This window comes from Nyctibius grandis, chromosome 5 (assembly GCF_013368605.1).
Source record: "Nyctibius grandis isolate bNycGra1 chromosome 5, bNycGra1.pri, whole genome shotgun sequence".
NCBI lineage: Eukaryota > Metazoa > Chordata > Aves > Nyctibiiformes > Nyctibiidae > Nyctibius > Nyctibius grandis.
In genome coordinates this window covers 41,103,385-41,127,377 of record NC_090662.1, presented here as the reverse complement: position 1 = coordinate 41,127,377, position 23,993 = coordinate 41,103,385, and the positions used below count along the sequence as shown (strand labels likewise).

The 23,993-nt window shown below is 39.6% G+C and overlaps 2 protein-coding genes and 1 long non-coding RNA gene across 5 annotated transcripts in view; 2 read left to right on the top strand and 1 right to left on the bottom strand.

Moving 5' to 3' along the window:
* The window catches only part of GRIP1 (glutamate receptor interacting protein 1), a 369,469-nt gene extending 364,221 nt beyond the window's left edge, over positions 1–5,248 (top strand). The window contains exons 23-24 of the mRNA XM_068401733.1: positions 2,319–2,465; positions 3,538–5,248. Of these exons, the coding sequence (XP_068257834.1) occupies positions 2,319–2,465; positions 3,538–3,774 (384 nt within the window). The 3' untranslated portion in view covers positions 3,775–5,248. The remainder of the gene's footprint in view (positions 1–2,318; positions 2,466–3,537) is intronic.
* Positions 811–21,502, bottom strand: HELB (DNA helicase B). 3 transcript variants are annotated; one of them, XR_011048290.1, is made up of 14 exons: positions 21,247–21,502; positions 19,543–19,917; positions 16,826–17,052; positions 14,602–15,474; positions 13,411–13,582; positions 12,481–12,622; positions 11,388–11,518; positions 10,256–10,340; positions 8,746–8,805; positions 7,974–8,178; positions 6,969–7,103; positions 5,393–6,730; positions 3,429–3,711; positions 811–1,061 (listed from the first exon to the last, which is right to left on the bottom strand). XR_011048290.1 is itself a non-coding variant. In XM_068402404.1 (12 exons), exons 1-12 carry the CDS (start codon positions 21,437–21,439, stop codon positions 6,218–6,220), a joined length of 3,111 nt encoding a protein of 1,036 aa, XP_068258505.1. In that variant the 5' UTR covers positions 21,440–21,502; the 3' UTR covers positions 5,213–6,217. The 3 variants fall into 3 exon arrangements, 2 of the variants coding, with proteins under 2 accessions (XP_068258505.1, XP_068258506.1); XM_068402404.1 differs by lacking the exons at positions 811–1,061; positions 3,429–3,711 and having other exon boundaries at positions 5,213–6,730; XM_068402405.1 differs by lacking the exons at positions 811–1,061; positions 3,429–3,711; positions 21,247–21,502 and adding an exon at positions 20,862–21,086 and having other exon boundaries at positions 5,213–6,730.
* Positions 21,229–23,635, top strand: LOC137664420 (uncharacterized). The gene is made up of 3 exons (XR_011048291.1): positions 21,229–21,547; positions 22,564–22,678; positions 22,952–23,635. It is a non-coding gene; the product is annotated as an uncharacterized lncRNA (long non-coding RNA).
* Positions 23,636–23,993: the final 358 nt, after the last annotated feature.

Below are 23,993 nucleotides of genomic sequence, written 5' to 3'. Positions count from 1 at the left end.
AACCACAGCCTCATCCCTTAAGTGAATAAGTACCAGTTTCTTTGATTTTCAAGCTCCTGTTAAATAAACCAAAAGTCAAGATAAGATAGCCATAAGGGAAACAGTTTTTTAAAATATTCTAGGATCTGTAGATCTGAAGAACCACTGAAATGAGAAAATATTTTGATACATAAAAGTTGCAATTGCAGGGTAGTGAGTAATGCCCTTCCAGAGTGCTCAGTCCATATAAATCAGGAAAGTCCAACCTGAACAAGTCGGGGGGCAATAAAAGACTTTGGATGATCATTCTCAAGTTCTGCTCCCCTCTTTTCCCCCCGACCCCCAGTGCAGTACTTCCCACTGTCCCCCTACAGCAAAACTCCGCTTTCATGCCCCTTATCATTTGCAGTGCACCATTTTTTGACTCACAAGCTGGGCATGAAGTAGCATGTTGCATTATTATAGACAAGACACAAGCTAAGGTGAGCTAATGTGGAATGGCACTTCCTATAGATCTGTAGAGCAGAATTTGTATGTATTTTGTTTGTTAATAGACCGCTCACTAAAACCAGGAAAAAAAGCAACACTGTCTTGGAGCACACGAATGGGACCACCATCTGTGGTACACACAGAATTATTCTCCGCTCCAGCTTGGCTTTGATAATATCTTGACTGTAATAGAGTGTCCAGTTTGGAGTCTGAAAATTAAAAAAGGATGTTGATCTACTGAACAGAGTCCAGAGAAAAACAAGCCTTGTTTCACATCGCTGCAGAGAAGGAGAGAATGAAGTGATCTTGTTCTCTGTGGATAGCAGCAGGCTTAAGTCTCAGCAAGGGTGATTTAGTTTAGACCCAAGGAAAACATCTGAAGCACTGGAAGGGATTACTTTAATAGACTGTGGAGTCTCCATCACTGGAGATTTTAAAAAGCAGGACAGATAAATGTTTCTCAGAAATGGGTTAGACACAGTTGATCCTGCCTTAGGACAAGAATGCAGTCTAGATTACTTCAGAGAGTCGCCTGTTCCATATGCTTTTGTAGTTCATCTGAGGTTGGATCCAGCTCCATGTAACTCCAGTGCCTGAAGGAAGAGAAAAGGAGTAAGTGGAAAGGGGAAGTTCCTTTTATAAATTGTGCCATCGGTGCTAGAACAGTACATAGTATTTTAAGTCTTCTCTTCTTAGGCACTGTATCACATTTTTACATTTAGTTTTCAAGGCTTAAGAAGCAGTTAACATGAAGCGCTCCTATCCTTTGTGATGGTGAGGGGAAAAAAGTTACTTCAGTTGAAGAGAGTCAGTGCTAATTATTTTTCATTCTTGCCAGGAAATGCAGACAAAACTGTCAATAAAATATATCTCCCTCCTTTTCTAGTCTTGTAGAATGGTAGTCTTACAGCACTTTCATAGCAGTTTCAAACATACTTCAGATCAAAGCCATGTTAGTTAAACACGCTATGGTATCACAAACAAAAGCCTCTGTTGATAACAAATTATTAGAAGTTTCCCTGAGTCCTGCTGGTTGCATAGGTCTGTACTCCTGATGTGAGAGAAGCAAGAAAAAATAAAAAGCTCACAGAAATAAAAACTTCAGCATACCACATCCCTACAAAGAAGTCTCTTAATCTTTTTCCTAACAAATAACTGAATTCACAAAACTACCTGTGAGGACTTGTTCTCTGAACACCTGAAAAACCTTCTTCTAACGAACAGTTTTATTAACTTCTGCTTTCTGCTTTTGAATGACCATCTCATGGTTATGTCACTGTAAGAACACTGCCTGCAAGCTCTTTCGGAAGGAGCCTTATTCATACTTCCTTAAAAGATTGCATTATAACTCTCATACTGAGCACTTTGGAGATTAGGCTTTACAGGGTGGACCATTTCCTGTCCAAAACCAGGCTGGCATGGGCTTATGGTGCTGGAAGTTTTGGAAGAAACACCACCAATTGTTTGGTTGAGGCCAGGTCTTCATCCCTGAAGCAAAACTAAACCTAATCTTGTACTCAAATCCTGGTAACTAGAGAACAGGGTAACAAAAAAACCTAAGACTCAAAAAAATGACACCACAAAAGGTGGGCTAAACACCACAAATTTCCAGCTGACGAGCAGAAGTGAAAAGGGATGTTTATTACTGAAGAATAAGGCAGCTTCTGAGAATATTAATATAACGTCAAAATGGGGACAACTCTAATACCCCAAGTACCAAATAGTAGGTAAGTGATCTAACGTGAAAAAAAACCCCACCACAACCATCCTAGGAAGAAAGCCTGCCTAATGCTTGTAGAAATGTGGACAAATTTTTTTTTCCTTCTCATCATGTCACATCATCTCCACAGGTAACGTTGTACAAGGACTCTGATGGAGAAGACTTTGGGTTCAGTGTTTCAGATGGTTTATTGGAAAAAGGAGTGTACGTTAAAAACATTCGACCAGCTGGCCCTGGCGACCTGGGAGGTTTAAAACCATACGACAGACTTTTACAGGTAACGTTTCTGGCACCACACAGGTTTAGCATGAAGGGACACGACACACAGATTACTTTGTACAAAGATCTGTAACCACGCTGCAGGTGTTTGGGTGTCTGGGTACGCAGACCTGATTGTAGAAAAACTGCACTGTGTTTTCATCAGGTGTTTGGAACAGCCTTGTTATCTCCATTGCTATTATATTTTAAATGATGAGCAGTACTGTTCTTTTGCATTTCTGCTGGGAAAGGATGTGGTAGTGGGACAGGAAGGACAAATGATCGTAATTGCTCTGTGCCGCAGGCTGTGTAAATCGTTTAGAGCCTCGGTAATAAAAGGCAGCAATTCATGGTGACTTGGGCTTTTATGCAGTGGCACTCAGGCTCGATTTTTCTGTGAAGTCATATTTATATAAACAAATTATTTCAGACTGTTTATTAGGTATTTCAGAATTCCAAAGGAGATATACAAGTGCTCACGGGAAAGCTGGAATTTCTCAAGGCATTTCCAGACAGATTTGTAATTTTTGCTGTTCTTGATACAGACTTGAGAATTGTTTCTGTGCTTAATCCAAGCCCTTGAGTGACATAGTTGGAATAATGTAATACTCACTTAGCACCACACTTACTTACCCCAGTGCCAAGTTGGACTGTCATGAAAAACCTAAATTATTTGTCAACTAGCCTAATAAAATACTTTATATAAATTTATATATATTAATTAAAACCAGAGAAGACCTGAACTGAATTGAAATTTTAGATGTGATCTATTGCATTTAAATCAATGAAAACCATGACAGACAGAAAAACTGTGTGCTGTTAAATGTCATTTATGGCGTGGGCACTGTGACAGCCACCAACTATCACCGGTGTAAATATGCCCACTTCAGCTACATTCTGTTAAAGGGTGAGTAGAAAACTTAACTGGTGTCTTCAGACCAGACACCATTGTTAAATAGTCTTGTATTGGGCAATTCTCTACCTGGAATATTTAAATCAGGTTCCATAGTCTCAAGGATAAATCTGGTTCTCTTGTGATCTCATTTCTTTTTCCTAAACTGGTAACAAAAATCCATCTTCTGATCATTCAGGTAAACCACGTTCGCACCAGAGACTTTGACTGCTGTCTGGTTGTGCCCCTCATCGCAGAATCTGGCAATAAGCTGGAACTGGTGATTAGCAGAAACCCACTGGCATCTCAGAAAGGAAGCTCCGACCAACAGACCTCTGCGAGCGGGGAGTGGAGTGATCAGAATAACGCCTTCCTTCAACAGAGCAGACACACTAACATCAATACAGAGACACGGGATCCTACAAATACATTATAGCAGAAAATCATTTTCGTGGGACATTTGGTAATGAAAGACAATTATGGTGCTAAATCCCTTTAAGATTTCTCTGAGACTGAGGCTCAGATGCTGTAGAGCACTAAAAAGCACAGGAGGTCAGTCTGTCTGTCTGTCTGTCTCAAGGCTTGTTGGTTACTTTTGAAAAAGTTTAACTCTTTGTTAAGCCAAGTCATTCCATTGTAAACAATCTACCATTAGCAACAGTACGAGAAATCCTAAGGGCCTTTTTTTTCCCTCAAGTAAGGAACTGGGGAGATGTTTAAAAGAGGACTGAAATGTTCTTCTCCCTTCATCAGCTGCTGTTTGAGGGAAAAGCACAGAGTTAACCTCTGCTAACAGTGGTGTCCAGGTGACATGGTTTTTAAAAACATTTTATCAGAAAGGTGCTATCTGATGGCCAAGGAGGAGTGGCATGCTGCACCAGGTTCTCTTGTTAAATGGCTACATCTGTAATTTTGGGGGATCTTTATGCTGCTGGCAAGCAGGGTGCACTCTTCAGCCAGAGCACGGTTTAGATATGTTAACAAAATGCTTGTAGGAAGCTGCAGTATGCGGTGAACGCTACTCCCCCACGTCTTTGGTAAATTTGTTAGAACGTGTTACTCCCTATGCAATGAGCTATTCAATGGTGTGTCTTGCAGCCTGCGGGGATTTTTAAGCAGAGACTTTTTTTAGTGGGATAAAACCTCTGAAGGAGGATTACTGACAAGAGCAAAACTGAAATGAGTTCAGACAAATTAGAAAGGTTTTAAAATAAAATTACATTTTTTTAAACTATGTCAGTGGACAACTGATACAGCAGCTCTTTAATGATCCATAGACCTGTAAACTTGTACCGTCACACGTGAGCTTTTTAAGTCAAACAATTTCTTGAAGGGACAAGAGTCCCATTTAATATGCTTTGTTTTAAGCCTTCTTTATGATAAACATTACCCCTTGCAACACATTTTTAGACTTTAAAATTGTAAATATATTTTACAAACACATCACACAAATTCTGTCTCTCTCCTCTCCCCCCAAGCAATAAAATACTGCCAGTTGCTTTATATGCTCACCAGCAGCTGCTTTGGTTTATTCCAGTATTCAAGTTGTTATTGGTAATTATTGTTATAGGTGAATATAAAGATACTGGATTTGTACATTTGTAGAGCTTCCATATCTAAGCAATCACCTTACAGAGCTGTTTCTGGTCAATTTAAACTGTTTAACTGTATCCCTGTTGCTGTTTCCAATACATGAACACGCTCACCTGCCCTGCACACACACGAGTATCTCGGATTTCTATTTCAGCACTGCCAGAAAAGGTCAGAATGACATTCAAAGCTGAATCATGAGTCACAAATATGTATTTTTATTTGTAACAAATAAGTATTAAACTGTAAAGTATTTTTGTACAAATTTAATACTTTAATAGCATGATATTTATCGTCTATGGTATGTTTTTTGAAATTCAAACTGTTGCAAATATTTGTATGGAAAAACTGTATAAATTGAAATAAACAGTGATTTAAAGACTGAAAATGAGGTAGCATTTTTCTACTTTATATTTTTTCCAGTTTAGCAAAAAATACCATGTTTATATTTATGGGACACTTACCTGCTATATGTGTAAAAAAAAAAAAAAAAAAAGTCATTGTTAAAAGTAATCAAGCTGTCCAAATTTTAGTACAATTTGTCTGATGTTTGATGAAACATTCAGCTTATTAATCTCAAAACATACAATGTGGCAAGTCACCTAGTACACACACAAAAAAGGCTGAAAGTGGAATGTTATTTGAACTCTGACTTGGAATTTTGCTTTTCTTGAGATCGTTACCAGCATATAACTATTAGCTGAAGCAGCAAGGGCAAGTTCTACATCTCTTTAAAGTACAAAGTGGGAAAAAATTTTCTATATCACTGATTGCAACTTTCTTGTTCTATTTTTAACAAGATTAAAATCCATAATCCATCGAAGCTTCATGCCCATAAATCTGCCACATGAGAAAAATCTACAGTCCCCTTTGTAAACTGGTTTTTGAGTCAAGAGCAAACTGCAGTTTTGGCACAGCAGTAGCAGCTTTTCATCAATGTTGTAGCATGAGAGGACAGCTAAATCTTGGTATGGATGGCTGCAGTCTTTAAACCTAGAAATGCCCACGTATTTTTCAAGGGAACGTCTGGATCCTGTAAGACCTGTAAGTTCATTCTTCACCCAAACAAAAGAATGATACCATTTTGGATTACCGACACACCAAGGAATCTCCTACTAAAAACAGATGACTGAAAAGTGATGTCTCACTTTAAAACAAGCTGTTCTTCATAGAACATGCAAATACAAGAAAGCCTTTGAAAGTCATCTGCATAGCCAGCTTCTCCATTCCAAAACTCTTGAACATAACAGGTTCAAGGAAGGTTCATAATGAGGGCAGTTAATTAATTGTTAGCTTTTGAAAAGCTTCCTAGGAGTTGGTTGTCCCAAAGTTAGATTCTTAAGTCTGGAAGACCCAAGTGGGGAATCTTCTACTGTTGAATTCTCTGCAAGACTTTGTTGTCTTTTACATGGACTTTGCTGCAAATTGCCTGTCTGCTCTTCTTTATTGAGAACCTCTGACCCTTCCTGTTTAATCACATCAGTTAGAGGTTCACATGGGTCAGGTGCACCTTGAGTTACAGAAACAGACTGAGTCTCAAGCTCTTGACTTTGCCAGCTCTTCATCAGGGGAGAGGACGTTTGTTTGGGACAGTTGCTTTTTTCTGCGATTGCCTCTCTCAAAAATCTCTGTAAGCGAGTTTTTCTGGGCATGTTCTTGTTAGTGACAGCTCTCCTGAGGTGCAGCTCTTCAGCTATAACATAGACACGGCAGCGTCCTCTGGTCACGGCTGTGTACACGTGCTGCCAGTGCTGACGGCCAGGATTTCCGACTACGTAGACAACAGTTTTTTCCTCAGAACCCTGAAACACAGTCAAGAACACTTTAGCAAAGTAAGAGCACTAGTAAGTAGGTAAAAAGAAGGTCTTACAAGAACAAGGAAGTTGGAGACAACTGGGGACGCTCTCAAGAATATTTTCTGTCCTGCATTCAAGGAATTTTAGTTTCAAGAGAGCTTCTGACTCTCATATGAAAATACACTGCATTAGCAAGATAAAACCATGAGAAAGTTTTATCAGCTTATAGCTGCTTTATTTTTACCTGAAACGTGTGAATAGTTCTCGCCCATGCATGTTTTATATGACATAGCTTCTTCAGTGCCTTATACCTCACAGTGAACGTGGAGCCGTACGTGCTGCTGATGGTCAGTAAGCGCTGTTTATCAATTTCTACATCCTAAAGAAATAGCATAAAAATGCTCAGCAGTAAGCTTGTATCAGCAGTTTGATCAGTGTCTATACATCTGCGTATGTCCCTATGCTAGCTTTCCCTGAAATTACAATGGCCGCAATGTCAACCGAGTGAAACAGTTTCAGAAGACACTAATCCCCAAAGATGGTTATTTTTCACCAACTACCTTCAAGGAAAATAGTTTCACTGGACAGGGCCTACCCTAACTCCTTCTGCTTAGTAAGAAAAATGCTGAGAAAGGAAGTTTTAGCCCCCAGAAACTTCAGACTATCCTAGGGTACGGTGAAATAATACCAGTGAGGCCATTTAACAATTTGTTGCCACAAACAGAGAAGAGCGTACTCTCCCCGCCAACCCTATACGGTCCCCCTCTCCCATGCACAAACGGTGATACTTTCACCAGACCCTTTGCTGAGTCAGCTCAACTCACTGAAGCCAGCAGAAAAATACAGGGTTTCGTGTTGCTGTATTTTTTATCAGCTTAGTTTTCTGCCAGAGGAGAACTCAAGCTGTAACAGTAGCTTTATTCTTTACTTAAGACTATGTTTCTACCTATACCCAAAACATTACGCGTTTCGATTACAATACATTTGAGTATTTACAGACTTTGTTTACACTGGACACAAGCAGACCAACTGAAACACATTTTACAAAAATGCCCAGAGATTTTTTTTTTTTTTTTTAATTCGCTATTGCAAGTCTGCCTCTTTCTTGCCTTTCACGTGATAGTTTAGCAGAAGTAGTATGTATTATGCACTAAAATTCTGAAGTGTGAACTGTTTTGTTCTGGAGATTCAACAAGGACTGAATCAGTTACCACTGAGGGATTTTTGTGTTCTTGCAGCAAGAACTTACCCCTATTATGAAAAATATATCTCCGTTGCATAGTCGTTTGCCCTCCTCAGCAGGCTCTGCAGTGAGGGTGGTTTCTCCACTTTTGCATTCATGGCGATTGGGATCCTCTCTGAACCCACGGTCTGGCAAAAGATCCTTGAGATATGTATTCCGCATGCAGGAAATCTTGTCATCAATTCGAAATAAAAGTCGGTTTTTGTGGTCTCTAGGTCAGAGAAAGAAAAAGGGAGGAAGGTATTTACAAAGTATGCATTTACCATCTCCCAGTATTTCTTCTCTTTCCTCTCTCTATACTTGGGCCAGATTAAAAATCTTAATAATGTTCAAAACACTTAACTCACGTATTTAAAAGAAGTTTCTTGAACTTTGGTAAAAAACAGTAATACGGAGTAGCACCAAAATCTTGCTTGCAAAAATATCTCAGAATCTATTTAAAAAACAAACAGCATCAAAAAAATAATTAACCTTGAGGTTTTTTTTCAAGTTGCTTTTATGACCATTTTAAATAATCAACAGTAACTCAAAATCTTGGAATTCATATAATGACAGTTTAAATGAAAAGCAAACAGCTTATGTTACCTCTGTTCACAGTCCAGGTTGAGATTAACAAACTCATCAAATAAAGTTAATTATATAAATGATTTCTAACACAAATAAGATCTAGAGGAAACATTAAGTTTTACAATCTTATTTTAGGTTGTTGGCCTGGCTGTAACACCTTCAAAAACCAAGTGAGATTCTTCACAGGAAAAATTGCAAAACCCTGGCTTACCTGGTTACATGATTTGAATAGTGTTGGCAACAAAGTTCATTTATTAGATCGCAATCTTGCCTAAATCAGACAAAACAAGAACATCAACAAAATAATGATGTACAAAACATATAATTACATGCAACGTCACAATAGCATTGATTTATAAATAATGGCAAAAGCCCATTTTAGCTATAATTACCTTCCACCAACAGTTAAAAACAATCACTGATTCAGGGTTTAGAAGACAGATAAGACAGGAGCAGTTTTGTCTAAATAAACATGGAAGGTGAGACAAGGATGATTGCGATGAATACCTAGATTAGCTAGAAGAAAACTAAAGGAAAAACTAAAGCCTGGATATATTATTTTCTGTCTGTAGATGTATGAAAAATAGTCAGAAGATTTATTTGCTTTTTAAAGACCTGGAATTTTAAATGCAGATTAAGTACCTACAAATACATTCTAGAAGAATCTCATATGGAAATCATTAACAACAGTATCGCACCTGAATGCAGACTGGAGAAATAAAATTGATTTCAGACTTACTCAGCATTCACAGCAAACAGGGGAACTAGCTAAAATTTATAAATCACTGATTTGCACACTAGTAACCTGTAAACAGTGAGTGGTTTTTAATTGCTGAGAAGAAGTTCCTCACAAATAAAAGTGGAAGAGTTTTTTTCTAAGTACCCTTCTGTGCAGAAGTGTAAGTTTATGGACTACAGGTACTACTGGACATTACATTTACCCCTTCAGTGTTTCTGTGAGGCCACCCATACTACTCACGCTCCTGTGACGGTTCACGTTATCACTGATCACTGTCCTCTCCAATCTTCCTTCAAAGTGTGTGAGAGCCCTACACCTCACCCCTTCTTAAAGGACAAGTATTGTGCTTCCAAATATCCAAACTGTAGGCATTCGCCACTGCCCAGCAGGAGCACTAGGGCCCATCAGATTATATGACTAGATCTGGCCCTCATCACATGATCAAAATGCAAGTAGCTTCTGTCATTTGGTCAGTGTCCACCTGTGACAGAAGGATGCATAGACAGTAGGTTGTATGTTCCATCACGCACCCTGGAATTCACATCTGCCACAATGGGATATATTTGAATATGGACATTTCTTCGTATTTTACGGGTTCCTCCTGCTGTCAAGCCCTCACCTTCCGTTACTGAAGAACACTGCACTGCTAGCAAACACCAGAGCACAAGCTCTCAGAGAATCTGCCTCAAAAACTGACCACTTATGGTAAAGAAACAAAGGATGGACATAAACAGTACAGATGAACATGAACATAAAGGCAGAAATCATGGTGCAAAATAACATTAAGCTTACAGAAAAATGAAGCAACTCTCCATGGAGAGACTGGGGGCAACCAGAAGGTACAGGAAAAGACACCTGGCCTGTTGTTCTCTAGTAATTCTATCATATTGCCACTAGTTTCTCCAGCTCAACACATTCAGCTATTTTTAGATTGTGGCTGCTAGCAAGGGTTTTTTCAATGTCTGCCTGCATGCTACATTACCTTCTGAAAGCAATGAACTGCGACTGTCTGGCATCCTGCAATCCTGGTCCTTTTTCAAGTAAAGTCTTTATGGCAGTTTGCAAACCTGTTTTAGAAGACATAAAAGGTAAGGCATAAAAATATGCAGAACAAACAATGTAAGACAGAAAACCATAATTCAATATGAAATTGCCTTTGCTTGTTGCTTGCTTCAATGACATTTCAACTTAAAAAAAAAAAACAAAACAAAACATAAAAACACCCCCCCTCCCCCCCCCCAAAAAAACACACCACGGAACACCCACATATATATTCCCCCGAAAAAAGTATTATGCCATTATCCCGCTATTAAAATCTGAGATAAAAGTGTGATATTTAAGGAGAGAAATTCTTATTTCTCTATGTTAAACAGCTGCATAGAGCATATTTTATGCAAAATAAGGTTTTGACACGGCACATTAAAGAGGTAAAGATAGAACATTTTTGAGCCACAGACCTAGGCCTATACATTCAGATTTCACAGAAGAAATCCATTTTTAGTATTCTGCTTGCTGAGTAAGTTACTATAGTAAGATAAAATGATATTTGCACTATTTTTTTTCTACATCCCCCTTGAAGCTTTTTGATGCATATGAAGTGGCCACTCAATCCACTTACCCAATGAAGGCCAAAAATACAACAACAAAGGCCCTAACCCTGATCCCAAAACATTTTTAAAGAAATACCGATGTCCCCTCTGCTTCCATTTTCCTACTTGATTCTAGAGTTGGAAGCACATCCCAGTCCAACACATCATCCTGTTACAGTTACTGTTTACTCAAATGATTCACCTCTGAAAAATTTAACCTTCTAAGGTTTGACAGCTCCAGCTACAACATAAAAAGACAATCACATTTGATTACACTGGTGGAAGCTGTATCACCCCCATTTCAAAACGTAACTGGTAAGCTGGAACTCTACAGCGTATCCTTTGCACTTATGGGTCTTACTGTGTGCACTTGCAGAAGGCAAAAGGTAAACTATGAATCTAGCATTTAAATTTACACCAGAAACAAAACCAGACTAAAATCTTCCCAAAATATTAGTTCCAGCCAAATAGTCTATGCTTTACTAAAGGGAAAGTCAAGATCACAAACTGACTGTTCACACGTACTGTCACAACCCCCACCAGCAGGCAAGGCAATAAGAATGAATTTCTTCTCCGGGCTTGGCATTGTCATTTCCTCATTCCAGTCAGAAACTTTCAGCACCTCATCAAATTCAGGAAGCTTCCGGTGAGAGATTCTTGACCAGAGCAGTGGAGGGAAAACAGAAAAGAAAAATTATTTCCAGTTAAAGGATTCCAGTGTATCATCATCTGCATCAGCCTGAAGTTCACCATTTGTAAATTTTTGGTCATCTACACTACACACACCAAAAACTCTTGCTTCTGAGCATAACTTAATTTCACATCAAAAAAAAGTAATTTATTCTCTAAACCCTTCACCACTGCAGTAGATACTTAGTATTACCCACACAGTTCTTCTCGTGGGAGCAGACTGGAGTAACATAGAACTGTTTGTAAAACACTTACTAGTTCTGGGCATCTTGCAAATGTTCAGAAAATTCTCAAATTCCAATCAACATCAAAAGGTCTTGGGCACTCGGACCTAGATTTTGTTGTTTGAGGTTTAAAAAATAAATCATGCAACTGACAGTAAACAGGATTATTTCCAGACCAAAAGTAATACAAATGCTGGAAACATCTAGAGGTTCTAGGTATTAATACAGCAAAAAATAAAAAGAAACTGTGATTTAATGGCCCTCGACATCTGAATTTTCAATGTAATTCAGCCTGTTTTAGCTATTGTCACACTTACCAGCAATGTCTTTAAAACTTCCCTTTTAGAGAAGCAACTGTAAGTCATTTCAGAAGGCATGAAGTGATTTGTGCATGCACAACTCATTTGAAAAGAGAAAGTATTTGATAGTGAAATACGTCTGATAAAATTCAAGAGTATTCCAAGCACACACATTTTTTGTCCAATACATACACTCCTGGAAAAATCTGGTTTTGTTGTTGTTTTGGGGGTTTGTTTGTTGGTTTGTTTTTAAAACCAGCGTTACTGATTTTGAATAAGAAACCAACAGAAGCAGTACTATAGAGCCAAATCTGGATGCACTACTGTTTTGCAGGTAAAGGACCAGGCCTGCTACATACATAGTAGCATGTAGTACTACTACTTCCATACATAAGGAAATCCTACCTTGATGCATTATCTACAATTAGTTGCGATTCAGCTCTGTGATTATTTCGCAGTTCCACAGAAAAGCCTCTTGATTTTAGACCCTCAAAGATATCAGCTAACATGTTTCCTGGGTCTATACTTGGTAGCTGTCTAGTGTCACCTAAACAGAATGCAAATTAGTATTTGTGAGAAGCAACAACAGACCATCTGTTAAAAACTGTCTTGAAAAAAACCACACTGGAATTAATACTCAACCCTCTATGTAGTAACATGCTTCCTCAATACAATTAACATGAAACAGAACTTTCCAGAATCTAAGAAACTTTGTTTGGGGAATCGGGCTGTAGTGTAGTTTAAATATTTCATATTCCTCTCTCAGTAATGCATTATTAGCAGGTGCAAATCACCGTGCATGATGAACACTGACAGTGATCACATCTTACTCAAACACATTTTGAAAGTTACCTATTTAAAAACCAAAAAGCAAACCTCTGAAAAGGCAGAAAATTTGTATTTTATACTTCATTTTCCTTTCTGAATTAAAGCAAGATGATCCTAGCATTAAGAATGACCTGAATGACCCAAAACCTCCCTTCTAACATGTGATTAATATGCTAACACTAGCTTCTTTAAATTTAAGGAAATCAGAAAAGTTTTCCAGTTGCAAGATGTAATAAGCTACCACATGGAAGTCATAATACTTTCAGAATCAGACAAAACACTGGTAATCAGAGAATGGAGATACTGGTACTTTCATACTGACAGTTGAGATGGAAAACTGTCTATCTCATCTGACCTTATGAAGAAGCAGAAATATCCAAGTACAGAACAACGTAACATTCTAGGGTTTTTAAGAGACTCGGTGAGGCCAGTGGCAGCTCTGATACTTACACTGTATATTGTATATTATTAAATATTGTATAATGCTAAATTTGCTGTTTCACTTACCTAGAATAATAAGTTTGGCAAGCTGAGCATGCTCACACAAGAGTTTTAAAACTAAACTAAGAATGTGAACAGACACCAAACTTCCTTCATCCACAACCAGAATCGTCACAGTAGAAAACTTCCACTGCTGTACTTGTTCACTCTGCCTCCACGATTTAAAACTATAGATGATCTAGAAAAAAATTGAAATAAATCAAGCTCTGACACTAATCAACTGTCAACAACTGTCTTATAAAGGTAGCCAGAGTGTGGTATCTTCTAATGTTCTCATTTAGAGCTATTATCTGAAATTCTGAACTTAAACCTGTAAACACTCAGAAGACTCAACCATTCAGTCTTATTTTCCTCCTTGGTGAATACATTTCTAGCTGAGATTATCAACAATTACTTACATAAAAGCACAGAAATGCTTCATTTTTTTTCTGCAGGGAGCCTGAAGGATGTAAGGTCAGCCGTTAGGTTGCCCAGTAACAGAACACCTCCTGCTACAACTTGCTGACATTAATAAACCCCCAACATTGCATGGGGAAGGGGAACAGGCAACTATCCAGTCCCCAAAGATAAAATAAGCCCACAGTACTTTTTATGTTATTATAATTTTGATTTATACAGGTTATTCCACACCTCTAACATCTTCTCGGCACCTTCCACTACCCAGGACAACAGAGACTTGACCTAAGTTTATTAACAAAGAGTCTGCTTTCTACTTTTTTCTAAAAAAAATGCACAATATTTAACAGTAATTAAGAAAGCACTGTGTGAATTAAATCTATCTCATTATTCAACCCCAGGCAACTGATCTCTTCATGTATGTGCACATAATCAGTATGATTGCTAGGCAACAGGACACTAGAAAACAGCTCTGCCATCTAGAAAGTATTTCTGTCTTAATAAAAAAAAAAAAAAAAAAAGCTAAAAGGACCAGATGCTCTAGAAAGGCACAAATTTGAGATGTGTATAAGTAGAAAAAAAACCCCAAAGTTACAGCAAATAACATATTTCAAATTATTGATTTATGATTCCCCAAAATGTAACGCTTTCAAATGCTGACAAGCTGCACCTAAACATTATTATTAATAGCTACATATTTCATAAGGAAAGGTCAATAACAAGCTTTTTTTTTTTCAAAACAAGAATGGACAGTGCCAAAAGGTCTTGAGAAAACAATTAAAAAAAAAAAAAAATCCTTACCTGATGCAGTGTATATGCAGGAAGCTTAGTTTTCTCACTCAAAAGGCCTGCCGCCCTCCCTGTAGGTGCAGTAAATAGTACATTCAAAAATTTTTTTGTGTACATATTCTCTGGCTCCCAATGATGATCAAAGGTGTTCCATTCCTCAGACGCATCCAGGTCTTCTTCAAAGTCCTTAGAAGCAGCTTCCACTTCTTTTTCCATCTGCTTTAAGTGACGAAAAAGGCAGCTAACTATTGTACTCTTCCCGCTGCCTCCTTTTCCACTTATGATTGTGACAGGATTAGAACAGATCTTTTCCATAGCAATCACCTGATCTAAGTCTACCTCTGCTTTACTTTGGGTACCAGACACAGACCCCACTTCCTTTTCAGGAAAGTGATTTTCACAGTTATGATTATCTGGCCTGTTTTCCTTCAGATGTTCCGTTTCATGAGCCTGGGTAACACTAATCTGGTTATCTACCATTTCTCTTGATGTCTGAGAAACGATAAGTATCTTTCTCACATCAACATCCAGTTGCCATGAGCAGTCTGACAGAAGGTCACCTATATACCTTGCAATGTCTTTTTCAGATTTGTGAAGATGAGGCAGAAACACTAGTTTTTTCTCCCTAATCACTATGTTCTGATCTTTCAGAAATTCAAGAGATTGCCAAACATGCTCAATGGACATATCTTTAGATACAAAACGAGCCAATTCATCTTGATCTTCGTAAGTGTGTCCCATTTCTCTACTCTGTTTCTTGAGTTGATTATACAGAATTAATGCATTCTTCTGCAAGTCAGGAATCTTCCAGAGGAGATGTTCACACTGACAGAAGGCGGCCCACGTTGCCTCACAGTAAGAAAGGTTCAGTTCCCTGTGGGTAATCTTCTCCCCAGAAAGAATAAAAGCAAACATATATTTATTTCAGAAGATGTTAGCCTCTTGGTGAGTAACATTCCACCTAGTAAATACAAATTGCAATTCAGAGGGTGGAAGCCTACAAAAATGTATGGATTGTTCATGATGTATGAAGTTATAATGCTTTTCAAGCTATATGAAAGCAAGATATTTAAAAGTAAGATGGAATGACAATTCCTCTCGGTGACCCTTCTATATGAAACAGAAACTTTAAAAATAAAAAACTGGTGCAGAAATTGGATATTAGGGAGAACTTGTGCGCACCTAATTAGCACAATTCCAAGTAAAGGCACAAAAACTGTAGAACCAGAGCACAGGAAAGGCATTAGCCAGAATACTGTACCCAGTTCTAAACACACAACTTCAAGAAATACACAACCTTTACACATACTACCACAAAACAGCGGAAGACTGAGATGTGCAAAAAAAGATGAACTATTGAGGGAAAGAAAAATGAATTTGACTTGCTGAGCCTTAAAAGAAAAAGCTAGAGAGTCTTCAAGCAATAAAAAAACTGCAGTGAGAATGCAGGTCTCTGGTACAAGAAACAAAGAGAGCAACAAGTCTGTACTGCATCAAGGAATAGTCAAACTGGACACCAGGAAAAGCTTTTTAAAGGAAAGGATGTGAAACACTGGAATACATTGGCTAGACTGCTGACTTTCTGAAACTGCAGGTCTTAAAGACAAGTCAGAACATCTGTCAGTAAAAGCACTGAGGGACTGAAGCAGAGGGATTAACTGATCACATTTCTGAACTATTAAGCTATAGCTCCCATCTGAGGTGCAGCAGCAGAGCTGCACAGCAAGTGTAGCAAAGGGAAACAGGAAGGTAAACAGCAACTGCAAATCCCATTATAAAAAAGAAGAACCACTAGACCAGATGACCTCTTAAAGAGTAACTTACCTACCTTACTATGAAAGCATAGACACTGTTCTACGTATTAAGAACAGAAATCTCACTTGATGGTATAAAACTGAACAGGACAACTGAGGGGTTTAAATTAGACTTCTTACTTTTTGCTCAATTACCTCAAGTATTTAATTTTCTGATCCTTGTAAAGAAGAATAAATAAATAGTTGTAACAAAACCACTTTTAAAACCTTCTGAGATTAATTTATTGTAGACCAACTGGGAAAAAAAGAAACCCTTTGCTAAAACTGAGTCCAGTACATCATCCATTTCCAAATGAACTAAGCTTACCTCCTACAAATGCCCAGTTATTAATAAACTGAACATAACTGAAACAGCACTATACTCTAATGAAGCTCATATGTAACAACCACCACGTTGTTTTACCCTGCTTAACATTACTTACCCTGCTGAATCCAAGTTTCCATGGCTCATTCTTCAATATCTCATCCAATTTTGTTAGCACCTTGTCTTGAAAATTTACTTCCTCGCCATCCATACCATTGTTTTCTTCAGTCTGTCTTTGCCAACATACCATGTCCAACAGACAGCAAAAATGGCGTGGCAGAAGAATAGGCAAGCACTCCAGTATCATCGGAAAAATCAGAGCTACCAATACCGCCTTTCCTGCAACTGTACACACCACAAACACAGAAAGTTTTAAGCAATATACAAAAATATTTGTAAAGGCAATTTAAACTGACTCTGCCTTTTATCCTTCTGCCTCCCCTACATCCAAAACATCCCAAATTTCTCTCAGTTTCTTATTCTTTGTAATCCTTTTCAAATTCTTTTAAAGTCTGTCTTCCCTGAACTGCCTTGGGAAAAAATAATGTAAACAGATGACATAAAAACTGCAACTCAATGTACTCATTTGGAAAATATGTATTATACACTTGGTTTAAACTGCATACTCAATAGCATTTTGTAAAAGTCAGTTCAGACCTCACCACACCTGCCTCTTGCCTAAAGATAATTTTCATACAGATGTGCAGAAGAACATTCAAAATCCAAAATAAGAAAAGAGGCTTCTAAATTTGTAGTATCAGATTATTAGAGAAACTCAGGAAAAGAGTGGTTTCCACTAGCCTTCTCAATGACCCCAAACTTGAGCTATCACTTTCCCTGTTTTTATCAGTCTTGGGATCTGCAAAAGGGAGACAATGAAACCGATTTGCTCTACACCTTGCTTTAAAAAACAAATTCCAGAAGAAAGTTGAGACTTTTGGAAGTTTCATCTTGTGGCAAGGAAAAAAAAAAAAACAAAAAACAACGCAATTTTTAATTAAGTGTTACGGAAACTTCGTAATTCCAAATTTAAAACTGCAATTTTTCTCAATTAAGTACTTTTTCTTATCACTGTCTTGCCTACAGAAAGGCAAAGATAAAACCTTTTCCCTTTAAAGCAAGTACTTAAGTTACACATGGAGAATCAACACACACTATTTCCACACAAAAATATCATGAAGGCTTGAAGAACAAACTGCTCCAGCCCGTAACAATTAATGACAACCAGAAAAAAAATTACAATAGTAACAGTAGCAACACGACGTACCGGGGGGTGGGTTGTTGTTTCTATTGCCCAATGATAGAGAAAGAAGAAAGCTTAATCTGTAGGAAAGTAATTAGATATTAGGAAAAATCCGCCAGCTACAAGAACAGTGAATGGTATACCTAGGGCCACTGTGCAATCTTCACCCCTGACGATTCATTAGCATACTGGACAGGCCTCAATCAAAAGGGATCCATATATCCTGTTAAAACTTGTGCTGCGAACTAGGTTAGAGTTTCTACCACTATCAACTCCCACTCCTTTGTGGTCATGAAAAGATTTAAAGTCCGTAAACAGGGGTTAAAAACTTTTCTACCATTACAAGAACAGAACAAAAAGCCTGAAAGTCCATAGAATCTGTGAAAATTTTCCTCTCCTTACACATGTGATTTGGAGTAAAGTCAGCTCAAGTCTAGCAAAAGCTCTGAACTCTCCTGTTAGACATGATTTGACCTCCAAAATAGTCTCTTCCATCTTTTGACCTGACACTGCCCAGTAAACCAGGTACTAGAAGACTTAAGTTTGCTTGCACGTAACAGCAGACAGACCCAACCTGTCTCTACAGATTTGTGCACAGCTGCAGCTGAATTTAAAAGACCTCCTCCAATTTAGAGCACTGAGTCCCATGGCACTCACACCTAAGTGGCTCTGTACAGCACCAACGCAGGACTGCCTGTGTCCACATCAGGAATACAGTATAAAGGAAATAGATCATCGGAGCAAAACAAGAGAGCTAGTGCTGAAGACACGTCTCAGATGTCTTTACTTTCTGTATTTCAGTGTGTTGCTTCAGACCAGCTATAGTCTGGTGCAACAGACTGAATGCCCATTAGGGGTTGGAGTACCTTAGGTGTGTGACTGGAACGTATCTTTTGGGTTTCATCCAGAAGGAATACAGTCAATACTCTCAGAGTATTACACTGCATTACAATGGAGACAAGAGGGATGTATGCTTCAAAAGCACGCTCCTGATCCAATCTCTAACACTCATGTAGTCATACCATCATAGTCCACATGATCCTCAGCAGTCCAGAGCTATCTCCACAAGGGCCCACTCCAGTGTTTCCACACTCTGTTCCCCAGCAATACCACCTTGCTGATGGGCAGGATTCAAATACACTTAGCCTATTTAGTGCAGCTAATTTGGACTAGGCTGAGCTCATTCACTGTTCCCCCTGCACTACAAAAAAGCAGCTATACTATTTCTGAACACGTATTTGTCCTAAAAAGCCATACCACCATACTGAAGCAGTGCCGAACCCATTTTTTAATAAGCCTTGTTATATCTGAATAAACTATAGGAAGCCAGCACCAGTGCCATTGCAACCCCAGCACAGACAATTCTACTCAGTAAGCCAACTGAATTCAGGAAAGTCCTTACGTGTTTCTAACTATATGCCTTTCTTTAATTGGTCAGCTGTCCTACTGTCCTCAAATTTAAAAGAAGAATCTTCTCATGTTCAAAATTCATTTGAATATACACTTTGTAGGAAGATGTTAGCTTGAACACAGTATCTGAGACAGAACTCATTAGCTTATAAAACAATCAAAATAGCACAGGATATACCTACATGATTTCAAAACATAGTAGAAGATATCATAATCCTTAGTGTCTCTTTGTTTCTTCCTTGTCTGTAAGTGTGAAACTTGAAACTGTTTTAGTTTTTCTTCCAGATTTCTAAAACTCAGCATAGACTCTGTAGGAAGCCAAGTAAAAAACTTTTCTTTAAAAACCTCAGGAACAGCACATTCCTTAAGAAAGAGTGAAAAGACTTGTCGGTTGTTTTCTTCGATATCAGTCCGCAGAAAATATGATGGATATCCTTGCACAAAGTACTTCGACCCCACTTTTTTAGCTTTAACATTAACTCTCCACCAAGGGTCAACTAATGGAAAACGTCCAACTACTTCATACTCCTTTTTGGAGTTGTCTTCTTGTATAACAACTGAATCATTAAAAAGAAAAATAAAAGCATTGTTAATTGACAGTCCTAAAGATTAGAAGTTTGGTTTGATTAAAAGAGTTTTGTTTGTTCAAAGCTTATTTTTGTCTTTTGAATAAACTGCAGTAGCAAAAGCAAAGCAGGGGTTTTCCTAAACTTCCTGATGTCAGTCTTTCCAGCAGTATTTAAAAACGAAAGCAAAACCAAGCTCAAAAGTAAGCACTAGAACTGCTTCTCCAAGTGTCAGAACTACAAAATTAAACTCCTGCATGAATATTAGCCAATTAAACATACTGGCATACAGTTTAATATTACACCATTTATACCAAGTCAAGTTTGCAATTCAATTTTAAATAGTTTTGCCATGAAGTATTGCATCACATTACCTGCATGCTCTTCAGATACATCTGTATACTAAATACTTCCTGCAACTGAAACCACCAAAATTATAAGCAATTAATACAATAAACTCTTAACATTTTTGTATGACCTGGTTTACCTCCTCCTTCCCTCACAAAAATTAATACACCATTCCTCAACCCACACTTGGGGACTACATGCTATGACCAGAACAAAGCGAGCACCCGCACTTTGCAGGGCCTGTTTCTCACCAAACCAGAGTACCAACAGATCTTAGGTCTATAACAACTTGTCTATTTATTTTCCCCTTGTTACCTAGCTCAATTTAGTAATTTTTAAAACAATTTTCAGATAAAGTATTCTTGGTAGGCAGAAGTTGCTCCGATGTCACCCGCTTTTCTAAGTAGAAAGTAGGGAATCATTAACATCCAGTATCAATACCTTTATATGTCATAAAACAAAAAAATAAATGCATTTTTAGTTAACTTGAATGGAAAAACTTTGTTTTCTTACTGTTGCAATACGCGGCCACACGAAAGGGCAAATCACGCTGCCCTTCTACCGCCTGTGTAAGATTTATCACCTACTTCGGATCATTTTCCCTTTACTTGAGTTCAGCAACCGGGGAGAAGCGAGTTTCGATTTGATTCGCTTTTAACACATTCTACACTAGCAGGTTCCACACCAGCAGGTGACAAGAGCCCCCGAGGCCGGCGCGGCGGCTGCCCGCCACAGCACCGCACCGCACCCGCGGCAGAGCCGCCCCTCCGCAAGGCCCGCGCTGTTACCGCGCCGCCGCCATTCCCGCAGGGCCGGGCCCGGCGCGGACGCCGAGCGCAGCTCACTTGTTTCGAACGCAGCGCCCGGCGCCCTGCCCAGACCTGCGAGGGAGGCCACGGGCAGCGGAGGGCAGCGGAGGGCACCGGGGGCTGCCCGCTCGCCCGGCCCCGCTCCGCGACCGCCGCCTCTCACCGGCCCGGCGCGGGGGCAGAGCGGCCGCCAGCTCCGGCCCGGAAGCCTCCAGGAGCGCAGCCTCCGCCAAGTGCGCCTCCTCCTCGGCCTCCTCCTCGGTCTCCTCCTCCGAGCCCGCCGCCGCACGCCGCGGAGGCAGCAGCACCCCCCACAGCTCCACCGTCGCCTCCCGCCGCCGGCCCACCACCGCCATGCCGCTGCTGCGCCGCGCCCTCCCGCGGGATCCCTCCGCCCACCCCGCGCCTTCGCCTTCCGCAGCTCCGCGCCCGTCGCGGAAGGAGACGTCGAGGGAAATGGTGGCGTGAGTTGCGGTGTCAGTCAGGGCTGGGCATCGTTGTGCGTTGTCGCCCGCTGAGCCCCGGCCGGGTGTCGGTGGTGGCCGCGGCCCCGCTCTGCTCCCGGCGGCGGTGGGGCGGCCTGAGGAGGCCGTGCTGCCTCTGGAGGTGCGGGCCTTACTGGCGGCGGGAGCCCGGCAGCTGAGTTGCGCTGAGGGAAGGGGTAATGCACAGAGCTGGCGCCTGTGCAGCGCGGGGCAGAGAGTTGGTAACTGCGGTGTGAGCTCTCGGGTGGAAGAAGCACGGGCTGGAGGTGGGCAGGGCTGAGCCCTGGCCCCCAGCTCTCGTTCCACCATCGTTTGTGCTCATGTGTTGGTGCCCTACTGCAGAAACAGTATCTACTTAGAAATACATCAAATCTGTGTCTTTACATGACCCCGATCACAAAACCATCAAATCATAAAATCAGATTTCCAACATATCCTGTCACTTTTCACCCAGCTGCCCCCCAGAGTAGTATATTATGTATAACTGGCAAATCATTTCCCAGGAGGTCCTCATTTAAACCCACCCGTACTTCCCCGGATTGTAACCAGGACAGTTCACATAGCTGCTTAGTCTTCACTTTTGTTCAACACTGCAGATCTTTGCCTTTTCTGAAACTTTATCAAACAGTAGTTTCATGTTTTCTTGCAGCTCATCGATGAAAATACCAAGCCGTATCATGTTTAGTATTGATCTCTCCTGAAGTCCACCAGAAACCCTGCTGTTCAGTGATGAAAGCAAATATTTCTAGGATCTGTTTTAAACTGTTTTTCACTGGTTAGTAGTTAACAGGTTAATATTTGCCATGTTAGTAGCTCTATTTTTTTAGCAAAATGTCACATAGTTGTATTTCTGCATGTTCACCCCTATCATCTAGTATATGTTTTCATCAAAGATATAAATCAGGTTTGTCTGATGAGGTTTCTTTTCTTCATTTTGCTGACTCTTGTGTTTTCATTTGCCCCCTCTTTAATTTCTGAACTGTATTTTCTTCCAGTTTCTCCTTTGTTTTGCTTTAGACTGATGTCACACTAACTAAACTGCAAGCCACTGTGGATGTCTTGCTGCCACTTCGGAGTACCGGCACGCAGGTTAAAGACGAGGCAAAAGAAGTAGGTGTTGGTGCAAAGACTGGTGGATCCTTCTGTTTGAAGCTAAGTAACTGTGTGTTTTTGCACTCCAAACCTAAGTGCAGCATAGAATTGCCTGATATTACACTAAATAATGTGCCAGTCTAGACGCAGCAGCAGCAAAGTTTGCCCAGCTTCTGAGAAGCTGTCAGCAGCATAGGCATACCCTTCAAAACAGTAGCAAAGGTTGTGTGTAAATATGTTTAGAAAAAGTGATATATAATAAAATACATCAATATACAACATTTCCTTTAGGTCTAAGCTAAAAGAGACACAATCCTTTTTCACATCGTTTCATGACTCCTTCCCATGCTTGATCCAGGAACCTCTCCGCCCACAGGACCACCCTGTAAAGAATAATGCTCTCTTTGCCACCTTCCTCCCTGCAAAACTGAGGGGCCTTCAGCTCAATCAGACACAGCAGCATGGACTCTCCCTCTGTCCTGGTGTGGTTCTCTGCCACCTCTCCGTTTCTGGGAATACCTACATTACTGCATCAAGTAATATCTATAAAAAAACAGACATTTAAATACAATTTTTATGATTTTTAAAACCAGCTGCAAGTCTCATGCACACAGAGTCTTGAAATAGTTGTTTTCAGTTCTTGTGTGAGTTAACTTTAAATAATGGTATTCTTTCTCCGGCCTAATTCGCAGATAATGAAATAACTCCTTTACATGGCAGGCTGAAAACACATGGCCTATAAAAGGAGACAGGAGAGGGGAAAGAGACATTAATGTTAACTTAAAAAATCTAAAGCATCAGCTTACTGAAGTGCTTAACAGTGTTATGCAGTGATACATTTGAATTGGTGCCTTAAGATACTTTTTTGTTATGCAACATCATTTCACATTTAACTGTGTATTTGTGTAAGTGAAACTGGATGTCTGAGTGCCTCAGTCTATTCTGAAAATACAAACTTAATACCGTATTCAGCAAGCCTGACTCTGGAATTTCCTTGTCTTTCTCCAGTCTGTACTATACATGCTGAATTCCTGTACGGTGTCTTACATTTCCTTACATTCCTCTCTGTCATTTCATTAAGGAAATGCTCTCTTTTGTAAAGACTAAGGAACAGATAGCGAGGGTTTGGTGCATCCTGATTATGAGTGGCTCTCTGTGTGCCCAGCTTTGAATAGGTAAGCCTTGATTTTTAAAAAGGTGACTATTTCATAGAATCATAGAATCATTTCAGTTGGAAAGGACCTTTAAGATCATCAAGTCCAACCATTAACCTAACACTGCCAAGTCCACCACTAAACCATGTCCCTAAGCACCACATCTACACGTCTTTTAA